Raw genomic sequence first — 16355 nt, 5'->3', positions numbered from 1 at the left:
AATACAGGAAATATACTGAAAAAAATAAGAGACCACTTAAAAAGTATAGGTTTCTTTGATTTTATCAAATTGAAAACCTCTGGAATATAATCAAGAGGAAGATGGATGATCACAAACCATCAAACCACCAAACTGAACTGCTTGAATTTTTGCACCAGGAGTAAAGCAGCATAAAGTTATCCAAAAGCAGTGTGTAAGACTGGTGGAGGAGAACATGATGCCAAGATGCATGAAAAAAACTGTGATTAAAAATCAGGGTTATTCTACCAAATATTGATTTATGGTGATATGCCTGGAAAAAAGAAAACACATCCTCATCCTAACTTTGGTGAATGCAAAAATGACAGTATCCAAAAATATAGACTGATCAAAATGCTGTTTTTATAAAGCATGCTTTTCTATAATTCAAATGCTGTTGTTTCTCTGGAATATGTCCTTGTGTTAAGGTTTAATTCTAACAGTATATAAACACAAGGCCTGTCGACAGCTATTTTAGACCCGTTTAGCCCAGGGACATATTAAAGCTGAGCAGGTGCAGCTCTAAAATACAGTGCTGTTTTTGAACATTTCTTTTCTTTTTTTTTTTTGAAACATCAACATTTCATGAATAAAACATGTTATTTTGAATTAAAAGCTGATGAATTATTCAAGCCCTGGATCATTGATAAAGTGAGAGTGCGTGAGTTTTGTCACTCTGTGAAGTCCCTCAACTTTACAGTCTGCCCGTTTTTTTAGTGCTAATTGGAACGAAGAAATTTTGGAGAAAGTAAAAATGGCAAGGAAGAAGAAGGCACATCTTTTAGGGTAAGATATTTCACTGTAAATGACTTGTTATAAATGTGTGGTTATAAATACAGCTCTGTAAAAAAAATAAGAGACCACTTAAAAATGATGAGTTTCTTTCATTTTACCAAATTGAAAACCTCTGGAATATAATCAAGAGGAAGATGGATGATCACAAGCCATCAAACCACCAAACTGAACTGCTTGATTTTTTGCACCAGGAGTAAAGCAGCATAAAGTTATCCAAAAGCAGTGTGTAAGACTGGTGGAGGAGAACATAACAAGATGCTTAAAAAAACTGGGATTAGAAACCAGGGTTATTCCACCAAATATTGATTTCTGAATTCTGTCTTTGCATTATTTGAGGTCTGAAAGCTCTGCATCTTTTTTGTTATTTCAGCCGTTTCTCATTTTCTGCAAATAAATGCTCTAAATTACTAAATGAATATTTCTATTTGGAATTTGGGAGAAATGTTGTCCGTAGTTTATAATTAATGTTCTTTTGACTTAAACATAAACCTATAAATAGCAAAATCAGAGAAACTGATTCACAAACTGAAGTGGTCTCTTAATTTTTTTTCCAGAGCTGTAAATGATCCATTGTTCATGTAGAATATACAGTATATGTGATAGATTCGTCTTTTTCTTATTTGGGTATTAAACAAATACAAAATACACAAAGTGATGGTGATACAGAGCAAAAAAGGAAAAAGAGGGAAGCCTTTTGGATTTTTTTCATCTTAAAGGTTTATTTCTGAAGGTATGAATGAGGATTTTATGATAAAAAAAAGTTTCTTTAGGGAATTTAGAAAAAGGGGAGTCTTGTTATTGTTGTATTGTTAGTTAATTGTGTTTTGAATACTTAAAAAAGCTACCCAGATAGGCTGATTCCAATATTATACTTGGCAACCTAGTTTAAGAACAATTAGATTAGCTACAAAGCTAACAAATCAACACCCATTTACTCATTGCTGGTCCCTACATGTGTTTTAGCTCCACAGAACAGTTTTAAACCAAATGTTTATGGCCAGACCAGGCAAGGTTTGTATTTGTGTGTATTTGTGTGGGTTTCCTCATCACACAAATATTAAAAAGTTCTTTGTGTTCCTCAGGGAGCTGATGCAATCCTCCGACAGCCCTCAGTCTAAGAGGGACAGAGCTGGAGAGAAGACCAAGACTCAGACTCCTGTTTCCACCGTAGGAGAGGAGAGGGCTTTTGCGCTGGGATTCACCATGATTGCATTCTCCATTCTTATGTACTTTGTGGTGGGAATCTCTGTTGTGAAGCCAAGTTTCCAGAGGTATTGTCCAGAATCATCTCAAAGTGTTAGTTTGTTTTTAGTTTTTTAACATTTTTAGCTTTAATTAGTTGTATTTGTTCTTGCAAACTTTTTTTATTGCATGGTCAGATATACAGTCCAGAAGAAAAATGCTCCAGGAAGTCAAATTTGTTGAAGTCAAATGAAACCTAATACATGTGAATGGAATGATAAAATACTGGATCTACTTAAAAAAAATTATATGACAAATTGCAAGCATCTTTTAAGTAATCCCAATTTGTTGGACTAACTTTTTTGTAAGGTTTTTTTTTGTAAAGTTAATAATTTAATATTAATCTCACCGTTTTGTTTGATTGACACAATACAATTCCACCAACAAAAAGCTTATTACATTTAAAAAATCTCCATTAATTTAAGCCTGAGCAGAAAATGTGAATACTACCTCAGGTAACTGTGTGTTAAATTGTCTCGTCTTGTCTCGTAATAAACCCTGGTTTTTAATCACATCATTTTCATACATCTTGGCATCATGTTCTCCTCCACCAGTCTTACACACTGCTTTTGGATAACTTTATGCTGCTTTACTCCTGGTGCAAAAATTCAAGCAGTTCAGTTTGGTTTGATGGTTTGTGATCATCCATCTTTCTCTTGATTATATTCCAGAGCTTTTTTTTTTTATTTGGTAAAATCAAAGAAACTTCATCACTTTTAAGTGGTCACACTGCAGTATTTATTTATTTATTTTTTTCGTTGCTTTTGCTCTACAGTGACTGGGGAGAAGCCACCAACTGCTCATTGGTCCAGGTTAAGCTCCCAATGGACTTGAACAGCTTCCCATGTCTGCAGGTCTTTGTGAACATTACAGCTCAGGAAAAAAGAGCACGTCTGCATTATGATGAAGTGGCCGTGAACATGAATCCTGAGGTACTTTGTCAAATCCTCATGCAATGAAACCCAATGAAATGTGATTGACAGCTGACCCCAGTTAATCAAACAATAGGATGCTAGGATAACATTGCTAAAATTGCACACTGCACGAAAAAGTGTAAATATTAAAACATTTAAAGCAAAATCCAGAACTACATTAACATCCATGTAACTTTTTGCTTTGTAGTACTGGGGTTAGACCACTGGTCACCTTTCTAGTCAACTAGTTATTCATAAAATAGTCAACTATTCTTAATTTCCAAAGCTAATGCAAAGTAAAATTATTCTTTTGTTGTTTGAGGACATCTGGAAACTCAATGATGCTAGCCAATTTTATTTTATTTTATTTACAGCATGTTCTTTGCTACTGCCATAGGTATTAAAGCTTAGATCGGACCCAAAATATCCAGCCCATCCTGGCCCGCCCCATATACTGTCATTTTGAGCCCGAGCCTGAATTAAACCCACCATTTTATGAGTAAGTGGAGCGTCGAAACTGAGATTTCAAAACATTTTCAGGCTGTTAAAATGGGTGAAATCTGTTCAGAATGATGTTAATTAACATTGCAACACTAAAGAAGCATAGACGTATTATTTAAGAAAAAAACATTAATTAAAAACAGATCTCAAAAAGATTAAAAAACATGAACAATGCGAACAATTATCCACAGGCTTCATTCACCTTTTGTCTTAATCATTGGCGACTGGTGAAATGCCTGGTTGACTGGTGGACTAGTGGATTTGTTTACACATTATCATCATTATCTCCTGTCTCTTTCAGTGTTTCTACACCCCTAAAAGCCAGCTGATCAAGATCGAGCAGGTGAAAGAGGTCCAGAACATAAAGGACTTCCTGACCAACATACTAGGACAAGTGGTGACGTGCCATCCCAGGCTGGGTGAACATCCTGAAGACGTGATCATGAAAAAGAGATACGATCGGCATCTGGGGCAGCAGTACCTGTTGTGGCCCAGCCTCATGCTGATTGGAGGATGCCTGCTAGTCGGATTGGTGAAGCTCACCCAGTTCCTGGCTCGACTTTGCACTGAAATCAACAAGAGAAAGGGGAATCAGCTCTAATTTGCCATCATTGTGTAGTCATTCCCCCCTATGCAACCTATTTCTATGAGCGATATTTTCTATCAGGGTATTTTCAAGGTGAACAAAAAAAACAATTAAATTAAGTTGTGTGGAATTACTTGTTTTTTTTACGCAGGTGGGTTCTATTCAATAGCAGTAAATCCACAAAGAAGAGATCTGCTTGGGGCTGCTTATTTACACTTGCGTCTCTCCGCTGCGGCTTGTTTTAGTCTCGTTACCGCCTGCTCCCGTCAAAAATCTCTTGTTTTAATCCCTTTTCTGCCAAAAATCAGATGTCTTAGTCCTGTTATTGCTCCCGCCTGCACCCCACATTTTTTAAAATATTTTTTTCCCATTTTTCCCAATTTGGCTAGGCCAATTGTCCCACCCATTCAGCTGCTAGTCAACTGTATATCCCCCATCACTAGTGATGCTACAACACAAGGAGGGTGAAGATCAGCACATGCCTCCTCCTCCTCCTCCTCAGCTTAGAGACACCTTGTGCTGATCGATATCGCTCTAAGAGTGATGTAGTGAAAGAGCACCATCTACCCACTGGAAATAACAAGGACAATTGTGCTCTCTCAGGGCTCTGGCAGCTGATGGCAAGCTGCATGACCAGGATTTGAACCAGCAATCTCCCGATCATAGTGGCAGCACTTTAGACTGCTGGGCCACTCGGAGCCCCCTACACATACACGTCTGCTGCTCCCACCCGCAGTCCTAATATCAATGCAATTAATCAAATTTAGTGCTTGAAATGAACTTTTCCCATTTCTTACCTCAGTCCAAACAGATGCTGTCAGGTGATCTGAAAATGCTGAAATTTGAAGTGGACGTTTCTGATAAAATAACCTAAAGTGTAAAGTCCTAATAAGTCTAAAGTAAGCAAACCTACTAGACAGATAACTGTGTAGGTAGAGGATGATCTGAAATCTGAATAAACTACCAGTTGTAATAATGGTCCCATTGGACATAATTACTTCCTAGCCTGGCTGGGGCTGTTCCTATAGAAACCCCTGCCTGTAATACTTAACCCAGGCGAAAACAGGCCGCTCCCAAAGTGCCCTCCTTGGCACTACACGGCGTGTGAACTGGAGACGGCCAGGAACCACATCGCTTCTCTTAGTTTGGTGCTCCAATCTGTCCTGGGTCGGCTGGGGTCAAGCAAGCATGCTCCTGAGCTCGTCCCCTCGAGGATCCTTCAGCGTGCCCGTTCACATCAACCTGCACAACGCTCGGCGGAGGCGGACACGGTAAGGGCGGAGCCACAGCCTCACGACATCACTATTAATCGTTTATCCTGTTTTTGTTTGAGTAACTGCCTCTGTGTTTGGGTTGTGTACCACACTTGAACTTATTGTATATGAAAATGACCAGTCTCAATGAATCACTGTTAAAATCTCAAAATGTGAAAAATTACATTGAATCAAAATAATGTATGAACAAAAGTATTGGGACACTGGCTAATTTATTGCTTCTACCAAAACCAAGAGTATTAAAGGGAGAGAATACATTTACTGTTGTCAAAGTTAATATATTTACTGTTCAAGGAAGGCATTCTGCTAGATTCTGAAGCATTTCAGTGAGAATTTGATTGCATTCAGTGACAGAAACTTAGTTTATTGAGGCCAAAGTGTTGGAAGAGCATCATCCACATCATCCATAACTCCCCAACTCATCCCAAAAGTATTGGATGGAGCACCAACCATCCAACCATTCCAGAGAACAAAGTCCCACTGCCATTGTAGCAGCTTTATATTTGAAGACATTGATGTATACATTACAAGAAATGTGGCATAACCATGTAATGACATGTTCTATTAGCTAGCATACAGTACAGGCCAAAAGTTTGGGCACACCTCTTTTTTTTCAGTGCGTTTTCTTTATTTTCATGACTATTTACATTGTAGATTCTCACTGAAGGCATCAAAACTATGAATGAACACATGTGGAGTTTTATGTACTTAACAAAAAAGGTGAAAGAATTAAAAAACTATATATTCTAGTTTCTTCAAAATAGCCACCCTTTGCTCTGATTACAGCTTTGCACACTCTTGGCATCATTCTCTCAATGAGCTTCGTTAAGAGGTGGTCACTTGAAATAAAAAGTTTTCCAACAGTCTTGAACGAAGGAGTTCCCAGAGGTGTTTATTAGCACTTGTTGCTCCTTTGCCTTCTTCACTCTGTGCTCCAGCTCACCCCAAACCATCTGGATTGGGTTCAGGTCCGGTGACTGTGGAGGTTCAGCTCATTTTTTTGTTAAGTACACAAAACTTCACGTGTGTTCATTCATAGTTTTGATGCTTCAGTGAAAATCTACAATGTAAATAGTCATGAAAATAAAAAGAAAAGAAAAACGCATTGTTTTAACCCACCAGCACCTGCCAAAAATCACTTGTTTTAATCCCGTTACTGCACGCTTCCACAAACATCACTTGTTTTAATCCTGTTCCCGGCAAAAATTGCTTGTTTGAATCCCGTTACCACCCTCTCCCACGAAAAATTGTTTGTTTAAATTTCATTACTGTCCGCTCCCACCAAAAATCACTTGTTTTAATCCTGTTTCTGTTCGCTCCCACGTAAAAAAATCACTTGTTTTAATACTGTTACTGCACGCTTTTGCCAAAATCGCTTGTTTTAATCCCATTCCCGCTAAATATTGCTTAAAATATTGTTTAAATCCCATTACTGCCCAGTCCTGCCAAGAATGCATTGAATGGGAAGGTGTGTCCAAACTTTTGGCCTGTACTGTATATGTTAAGAACATTGAGATTAGCTACAAAGCTCCAAATCAAAATGGTGATAAGGAGATAGATAAAGATAGATAAATAAATAAATATATATATAAAGAAATTTAGAGACCAGACAAGGTTTATCCTGTATTAGTGTTGGGTTTCCTCATTACACACATTTTTAAAAAGGGATCCATTTCTTATGTGAGTTCTTTATGTTCCTAAGGGATCTGATGCAATCCCCCAACAGTTCTCAGTGGAAAAGAGGCAGAGCTGGAGAGAAGACCAAGAGTCAGGCTCCTGTATCCAGCGTGGGAGAGGAGAGAGCTCTGCTTTTGGGATTCACCATGATTGCATTCTCCATCCTCATGTACTTTGTGGTGGGAATTGTTGTTGTCAAGCCAAGTTTCCAGAGGTATTGTTCAGAACCATCTTTAACTTTACTGTTAATGTCATATAAAGAGTTTATGAATAGTTTATAAAGGAGTTTATTAATAAATAAAGTGACACCACTTTAAAATAAGACTACATTTATAAAGGGTTTATAAATGGTTTATAATTAGTTTATTAATGGTTACTAATTAGATTGTAAATGCCTTGAAAATCGTTAATAATCAGTTGTAGAAATGTACATAGACCTGTTGTTTGCCAAATAGTGAACCCACAGCCATCTATATTGTTTTCCTTTCTACGTTTGTGTTATAACTGAAAATTAATTATTTTTAAGGCATTTACAACCTAATTAATAACCGTTAATAAACTAATTATAAACCAATTATAAACCCTTTATAAAGGTAGTCTTATTTTAAAGTGGTAACAATAAAGTTTTAAACACTTTAACTTTAACATTAATAAGCAGCCACAACACAAATAGAAACAACAGTAAAAAAATGTTTTTTTAATATATAATAAAATAATATATAAAGTCAAATTAGTCATTTAATAAGTTATTATAGTTAAACTATTAAAGTTATTAACAGAAATGTTAATACTGACTGATGGAAAAGATAACAAAGTAAGATAATTATCTACTGGTTGTATGATCTGAGGTTTAGCTGTATAAACGAATCTGGAATTACTATTTGGTAGACGACAGGCCACTGTTGCCCTTCGTATTTATGAATTTTAACTGCTTATTAATGGTTTATAACCCAATTAATAACCAGTAATAAACTCCTTTATAGACCCTTTATAAATAAGCCTTGTTTTAAAGAGGAGAAGTCAAGTATACATTCCAGAAGAAAAATGCATGAAGATATTATTATTGGAATCAGATAAAGCTTAGTATATGTGAATTTATAGACCACATCTGCAGTAATTTACCTTCATGCTCAGGTTTTACAGCAGTCTGACTGATTTTTCTTACTTATCTTTTGTTGCTTTTGCTCTACAGTGACTGGGGAGAGGCCACCAACTGCTCACTGATCCAGGTTGACCTCTTAATGGGCTTGAACAGCTTCCCATGTCTGCAGGTCTTCGTGAACATTACAGCTGTGGACAAAAGAGCACGTCTGCATTACGATGAAGTAGTGGTGAACCTGAACCCTGAGGTACTTTTTTTTAAAAAAATCCTTATGCACTTTTAAAATAACTGTTTAGAAAAGATCCATTGATCTCAGATGGGGTCAATCAGCCAAGACACTTTCACTGTGGCATTGTTTCGATAAGCTTCGATAAGCTTCTGCAGTTTCACAAGATTTATTTATTTCAATCCAGTGTTGCATAAATTCATTAATTTTTTACCAAGATCTTCAGCAGCATTGATGATGGTAGAGTCTGACCAACCACTGCACAAAGCAGCTCTTCTCCATCCAGCACATCCCAAAGATTCTCAATGAGGTTAAGATCTGGACTCTGTGGTGAACTCTCTCTCAATCCATGTGTGAAAATGATGATCTGATGCTCCCTGAACCCTGAACTCTTTCACAATTCCAGCCCATGAATCCTGGCTGTGCCATCAGGGAAGAAACAATGGATCCATTAATGGAATAACCTGGTCTATATTCAGTATATTCAGGTAGAGTCAGCTGATCTCATTCTTTCAGCACATACTGTTGCTGAACCTTGACCTGCTGACCAACTGCATCAATCAACTTCACATCATTTACTTACTTAAATCCTTTTTTGGCCAGGCAGTGTATATTACCATCCATGAAATGACCTGCTTTGTAGTGCTAACAAGCACTGTATTACAGTGTGTTTCTCAGAAAAGCTGCTTTGTTTGATGTTTGTCTTAATAATTTCTTCTTTTGACCATTGCATTGTCTGGTGAAACATCTGGTCTACCAGTGGACTAGTTGCTTAGCTTATGCAACCCCTTCTACACACTAATGCTCCCATTATCTCCTGTCTCTTACAGTGTTTCTACACCCCTAAAAGCCAGCAGAACAAGTCCGAGCAGGTGGAAGAGGCCCAGAACATAAAAGACTTCTTGGCAAGCAAACAAGGGCAAGTGATGAAGTGCCACCCCAGCATGGGTAGGCACCCTGAAGACGTGATCATGAAAAAGAGATACACCCGGCCTCTGGCGCTCCAGTGCATGGTGTGGCCCAGCCTCATGCTGATTGGAGGATGCCTGCTGGTCGGATTGGTGAAGCTCACCCAGTGCCTGGCTCACCTTTGCACTGAAATCGACACCAGAGAGGGCTGCGGGGAGGGGGGTCAGACCACACAGACACAGGGCAAACTTTACCACCTGCTCAGGTGCAGGCCGGGGAGTCCCAGCATGGAGCAGGACCCGGGCAGCTAGCGTTCCATTACTGTCTGGTACGTGTGAAGACATGGCATTTGGCTGTTGTCAGATGTTAGAGATGCTGGTTTAAAGGCAGGAGACAAAAGGAAATGTGTCAGGACGTATCATGCAATGCTTTATTTATTGGAAAAGGTTTACAGAAAATGAGGAAATGTGTAGAGGCATCACTGAAGAGGCGTTACTCTAAGACAGAGGTCAGCAATAGGTGACTCGCAGGCCACCAGATAATGAACGATAATGAAAAAAATTTAAATAAAATGCTAGGCGTGACTTTATTTCTGCCCTTTCTCATTTTTCCGCCCTTTCTTTGGCTCCCTATCTCCTTATAAGGGCATTTTCCCCTGGCCGTGTCTCAATTCACTAGCCAGGGCAGCGATAAGGTATTGGAACGCAACCCTGATAACAAGGGTTCGATCTCCCGTGAGGAGAGATCAACTGTTCTGCAATTGGGTTCAACAACCCTCTGGGCTGGAGAGCTACTAACTTAATTTTCAACCCCTTCTCTAAGAGTTATCTATGTCAGTTTCTAAAACAAGGCGGTTAAACACAGCTAGATTAAACAGCTTTTCTATGTCTATAGCTATGTGATGCCAATCGCCACATAGCTTGCAGTTTAGGCATTAGGCAAGAGAGTACAGCTTGAGACCAGCTTGTGGCAGTATACCTCAAACAATGAAACAAGGTACAACAGGAACCAAGCTTCTTCCAATTCTGCAAGACTCAAAAAATATATATTTATAGGGAAAACAACTATGAGGACAAGAAGGCTTAGCTAGCTTTTAGGTAGCAAGCAACAAACCTGAGTTTGGTTAAGAACTACTGGCTAGTTCTAAATGCTAATGAACAGAAACTAAAAAAGAATGACCAACCTACAGCGTCTTAAAAGATGTCAGAGAAATAAATAGCATTCTGATTTTGCTCTATATTTGCCTGAAAGTTCATAATTTTGCATAGAATATGTTAGCTAAGTCTTCAATCTTAAAATCTGTAGCACTAGCTAACCATTTTACATTAAGGGCTCTTGAATTCAAGACACTCTACTAGGGCTGCACGATACTGGGAAAAAAAAATTACATTGCGAATTTTATTTTTTTGACTACATACCAGCCCCTTAACAATGCAGCATTCAGGCAGTCTTGCGTAGGCACATGCATGGATTTAAGGGTATTCTGTGGAGTCTAATCTACAGGATGTTACATAGCATTTAAAAGAGACTTTTAGTACGCTATATTGCCAAAAGCATTAGCGTTATGATGGTTTCAAGTGTTCTGGGAAGGCTTTCCACCAGGTTTAGGAATGTGTTTATGGGAATTTTTGACCATTCTCACAGTCTCTGCTCTAATTCATCCCAAAGGTGTTCTATCGGTTTGAGATCAGTCTAGTTCTTCCACACCAAACTTGCTCATCCATGTCTGTACGGTCCTCGCTTGGTGCACTAGTGCGCAGTAGTCATGTTTGAACAGGAAAGGGCCATCTTTAAGCTGTTCTCGCAAAAGTTGGGAGCATGAAATTGTCCAAAATCTCTTGATATGCTGAAGCATTAAGAGCTATTTCACTGGAATTAACAAGAAAAAACAACCCCACATAATAATCATAATTATCCCCCCTCAACCAAACTTTACACCTGGCACAATGCAGTCAGACAAGTACTGTTCTCCTGGCAACCGCCAAAGAAACCCAGAAACCCAACCCTTTCCATGAAACTAATCTGAAGGCCACATAAAGCTTGGAGGTCAGTAGCAATTGATTCTGTAAAAAGTTGGTCACCTCTGCACGCTATTTTCCTAAACTGACCATTTATTAGGACATTTTTAATGGGTGGGTAAATACTTTTGGCAATATAGTGTAGATAATTTGACACTATGTTTAGTTTAGTTCTCTCAGTAAGAAATGATTGACTATAAACTATATACTCTATTTATTGTAGCTTATAGCTGGTAACGTCAGAAATGATTGTCTCATAGACGGAGCATAACTAATACTGAGGTTAATCTGAATAGCTGCTTTTTTAAGCACTTGTGCAAGTGTTTTCCTTCCCTGTGAACCTCCCACATGTGGACACCCACAACCTCGTCGAGGAATAACGGCTGGTCTGGTTGTCTTGTCTACTCCACCGTTCCAGTTCCCAGTCTCTGAGGATTTATCAGACTCAGCATGTTGAGTTGAGTCCCTTGGGCATCTTGCTGATGTGCTCGCACAGTATGGAGAGGTACTGGGTGAGTTTGACCATGAAGATGATGAGGCTTCCTCCGGCCAGCATGCAGGAAGGCCAGAACAGGGAGTGGAAGATGGCGCTGGTGCCGTAGAGTCGGCTCAGGAGGATGCTGCTCTGCTGCTCGGCGGGATCGTAAAAACACCTGACCTGCTGCTGAGCCTTCAGCTTCTCCGAGATGTTCACCATCATGGCCTGAACTGCCACGTGGTCCTTCTGACACTTTGGGACATAGAAGCACTGTGGGGAAAAGTTCAGAAAAAAGCAGGTTTTAACATCAGTGAAACATTCCTACTAAAGTGTATAGACATATGGACACTGACATAGTTTAAATTAATTATTATTTTTTTAATGTTCAAGAAAAAATAGCACTTTTCGTTCTTCAAACTCTGTGAGTAGGATGGCCCTCACTCTTCCCCAATTAATCAGTGAGATGCTAGTCACCACAGGTGTCTGTTAGTTGATGTAATAAAACTGGAAGTTAGTTTTCCCTCCAAGCGTGTGGGGCTCTAATATTGTGGTGTTAGCAGCTGATTAGAGAAAATGTAATGCTGGCCTTTATCCCTATAGTGTAGTCTTATTTTATGTTAAAGTTTAGAGTTAAAATTCATGAAATATTGATGTCTATTGTTTTTTTTTTGCAACATTAGCATCATTTCTCCTGTTTACAACTAAAGTAGCAAAAATCAGAGGCTGATCAACTGCATCTGGAGTAGAATTGTCTAAATAAATGAAATTATACCTTTAATTTTGATTTTCTAAAATAAATAAAAACCTATTTTGGTGCATTCTGACCTCTGAACTGATGTCTTGCGTCTCCTCATTGTGGGACAGCAGTCCTACGCGGCCGGTGGCGTTGATGCTGACGTAGACCTGCAGGCAGGGGTACTTGGAGCTTCTCCAGCAGTCTGGACCACAGCTGTAGGAGCAGTTGATCTCCATTGTCAGGGAGGAGTTGAGTATAGTGCAGATGCTCTCCTCGGTCCACACACTGGATCATCCGTGGTTCATCAGAGAGAAAATATACTGTCAAGCAAATCTGTGTTTCAAACTGTTGAACAGGTGTGGGCTCCATTTAGGAAGACAGTGATTACATCCAGACTTATTAAAATTAATCTGGGAAATGCCAGCTGGATTACGTTCTACACCAATAAAGACTAAACAAATATTTCAAGCTGCTGTTGACTCAAGACTGAATTTGTACTTTGGGCCTCCAAGACCTGAAACTCAACTTAAACTTACACCCCAGATACTAAACTTTCAAGATTTGAGACTTAACTCAGGTTAGAATGGGTTTTAACTGGGCGTATTTTTCCCCTGCAGATAAATCACTTTTTTACACCATTATCCAGACTGAAAGAAGCTCCACACCTCATTGGTAGAATCTGCAGAGCCCTGACATTTAAAATGAGGCATTTAGAACTTTAATAGTTCAAAATAAGTTTATTAAAAACTACTGTCAACAACCCATAGTGTAACCTACATCTTAAATGGTTAAGTAAAGTCATGATCAGTAGAGTGACGAGCATGTAAAAAGCAATTTATCTGCAGGGATGAAATATGCCCCATTAAAACCCATTCTAGCCTGTTTGGACAAACTGCACAGAATTGCTGGATTCTGGAAAGCTGCAGGAGAGTGGAGGTGGGCTATTCAACAAAGGTTAATCCTCTTTATCATGTTTTACTACACCAAAATCAATTTTTACACCTGAGTTCTCCTTTAAACAGAAAAAAAACAGTTGAATTAAGATGTTTAGTTGAACACACATATCTACAGTAAAGTAAGTAATAAAAAAGTACATTTCATTAGTTTATTAGATATTTTACTAGAAGTTTCTATGGAACATGCTCAAATGTAACTCTACCCAATCCATTCTGTGATGAATATTGTCTCATAATGTCTAAACTAATTTCTAAACATGCATCAAGCTACAAGTCATATGGGTGGGGCTGAAGAAAGGTAACCAGTTCCGTTTACCTGTCAGAGTAGGAGCGCACCATGGTGATGCAGAGCACAAAGTACATCATGATGGAGCACAAGACCATGCTGAGACCCAGCAGTATCGCTCTGTCTTCTCCAGCCTTCAGTGCCGTCTCTGTCCGCTTCTTGTCCATCAGCTCATAGCCCAAGAACCTCTGATAGATACTCCTACAGTGAGCAATGAGGACAGATATTACTCAGTTAGAAGCAATACAACAGTTAATTAACTAAAAATTAAAAGTCCTGAATAACTAGAGTAAAAACACAATCATGTATTTGATTTATGACAGTGACATTAAGTGTCAAGCTTTTCTTAAAGAGTATAAAACACTGTATAAGCAATAAGTGTTCAGTGCTACAAACCTTTTCTCATTAACAGGACCAGGAACTTTTCTCCCCGTTACAAAGAACATCTTGGCTGGTGTCCCGCACTGAGAGGAGCTCCGAAAAGAGTTCCGGAAAGACCTGCAAGAAAAGAGTCACCTAAGCAAAGCTTGCACATCCCTCTTCATATCACAGTCTGTCATTAGACAGTTGGACAAACTAGTATTGGACAAACAATTTAGTGATTTAGGAATGTATATTAAGCAAATTTTCTAAACAGTAAAACTGATTTTTTTTTTAAAGAAAAAAAGGATTATCTTTAGAACTTTACTGCTTTACCAAAGATTTTCTCCAGAGCATTTCCTCAAACTTCAAACTCTGATTTAGCTATTTATAGATATATGTTTGAGTAAAATAAATATTGTTGTTTTATTCTATAAACTACAGACAACATTTCTCCCAAATTCCAAATAAAATATTCTCATTTAGAGCATTTATTTGCAGAAAATGAGAAATGGCTGAAATAACAAAAAAAAAAAAAGATGCAGAGCTTTCAGACCTAAAATAATGCAAAGAAAACGAGTTCATATTCAAAAAGTTTTTAGAGTTTAAGAGTATTTGGTGGAATAATCCTGGTTTTTAATCACAGTTTTTTTTTCATGCATCTTGGCATCATGTTCTCCTCCACCAGTCTTACACACTGCTTTTGGATAACTTTATGCTGCTTTACTCCTGGTGTAAAGATTCAAGCAGTTCAGTTTGGTGGTTTGATGGCTTGTGATCATCCATCTTCCTCTTGATTATATTCCAGAGGTTTTCAACTTGGTAAAATCAAACAAACTCATTTCACATTTTTAAGCGATCTCATTTTTTTCCAGAGCTGTATTTTTACATTTTGAGTAAGTGTGGCTGTTCTGTCCACCACAAAATTCAGATCCAAATGCTTTGCCATTAGTTCTTCTGTTAGCGTGCTGAAATATTGACCCTCAAAATGTATTCACACTCTCTTCATCACACGTTGGCTGGGAATGAGTGATTTGTCCTCTTATGTAAAGTGATTTGTCCTTCTTTTGACTGTATCATTAAAATTCACGCTAACGGCAGCCCCATAAAGTCGCGGTGCCATATTTGGATACCCTCCAGGAAGGCTGTTAATTTCGAGCCTATCCTCCAGCCACTTCGCCTTTGTAGTGTTAATCCTTCAATATCCATCCGCGCTGCAGCCGTAAATTAGTCTCTAAACATGCTAACGGAGTGCTTTTCAAAACAAGCCCATTAATATTTATATTACAAACCACTTGGAATTAATAAAGCTCGCTCTCGGGGACGCCCAATCAATTTACAAAGTTACGGACGAGCAAAGCTTTCTGCTGTTTGGCTTTGAGTGTGCAGCCACTCGTTCAGCCGGACCAGACCTATTTTTACAAGCCCCTGATGTTTACAGAGTGCACTTACAGAGCTTATACACACTGATTTAAGTGCACAAGAAACGCATTAAAGGTACATTTAAATGTAGCGACACTTTCAAGATACTTTGCATTAGCGGAAACAAATCAGCAATTAAAGGTAGGTGGTACCTCTGGTGCATCGTTTCTCCTTTAAGTCGTTTTGAACAAAACGCAAACTTTACCCATGAAACCTCCTTCGCAAAGAAATGCATAAGTTCCCTTTCTGCCGCTTACTTTCCAGCTCCGACAAACAAGACCTGCCTGAAACAACCAGAGGGCTCGCTGGTTCAGCAAACACTGAGCGGTCCGGTCGCCGGCTCTGGGCAAACAACTCGTCCAGAGCAACAAAGAATTCTTTATCTGGTCAGACAGCATGATGGATACGCTCATATTCCCGCTCAGAACGTAATAAAAGCCGTAATGAAAGACGTACCTGCTGAAATCACCACCTCGGCCCTGTCAGCATCAGCTCATAGCACCTCCGCCGCTCGCAGCAGATAAACCAGAGCGCCGGAGCCGCGGCCAATCACGAGCACCCCCCATTCATTAAAACTCACACACACACAGAGAGCTTATGCATATTCAAATGAGCTCTAAGTGCTCGGCATGAGTTATGAGGAGTGGGCTGCCGGGCCGCTGACCCCGAGGGGATGAGGGTCGATTGAGCCCCACTTTAGAGATTACCCGACTGTATGGCAGCCATGAGATTTACTAATTCTGCAGGCTGGTATACATTAAGCACACAACAACATACTAACTGGCCACTTTATTGGAAACTGCCACACACCCCAGCACTCCTTCCCTGTAGGTAAGTGTAGCTCCACTTTGCTGG

At 39.0% G+C, this 16355-nt stretch overlaps 2 protein-coding genes across 2 annotated transcripts; one reads left to right on the top strand and one right to left on the bottom strand.

The window, feature by feature from the left end:
• The first annotated feature begins 3539 nt into the window (after positions 1 to 3539).
• Positions 3540 to 9669, top strand: kcnmb3 (potassium calcium-activated channel subfamily M regulatory beta subunit 3). The gene is made up of 4 exons (XM_022677843.2): positions 3540 to 5327; positions 7033 to 7221; positions 8200 to 8356; positions 9166 to 9669. Exons 1-4 carry the CDS (start codon positions 5245 to 5247, stop codon positions 9553 to 9555), a joined length of 819 nt encoding a protein of 272 aa, XP_022533564.2. The 5' UTR covers positions 3540 to 5244; the 3' UTR covers positions 9556 to 9669.
• A 1007-nt stretch (positions 9670 to 10676) lies between these two features.
• Positions 10677 to 14212, bottom strand: kcnmb2 (potassium large conductance calcium-activated channel, subfamily M, beta member 2). Its single transcript, XM_015606174.3, has 4 exons — positions 14115 to 14212; positions 13749 to 13919; positions 12566 to 12761; positions 10677 to 12010 (listed from the first exon to the last, which is right to left on the bottom strand). Exons 1-4 carry the CDS (start codon positions 14162 to 14164, stop codon positions 11708 to 11710), a joined length of 720 nt encoding a protein of 239 aa, XP_015461660.2. The 5' UTR covers positions 14165 to 14212; the 3' UTR covers positions 10677 to 11707.
• Positions 14213 to 16355: the final 2143 nt, after the last annotated feature.

This window comes from Astyanax mexicanus, chromosome 8, assembly GCF_023375975.1.
Source record: "Astyanax mexicanus isolate ESR-SI-001 chromosome 8, AstMex3_surface, whole genome shotgun sequence".
Classification (NCBI taxonomy): Eukaryota; Metazoa; Chordata; class Actinopteri; order Characiformes; family Acestrorhamphidae; genus Astyanax; species Astyanax mexicanus.
Note: the sequence above shows the minus strand (reverse complement) of the source record. Positions and strands in the feature narration are given on the sequence as shown.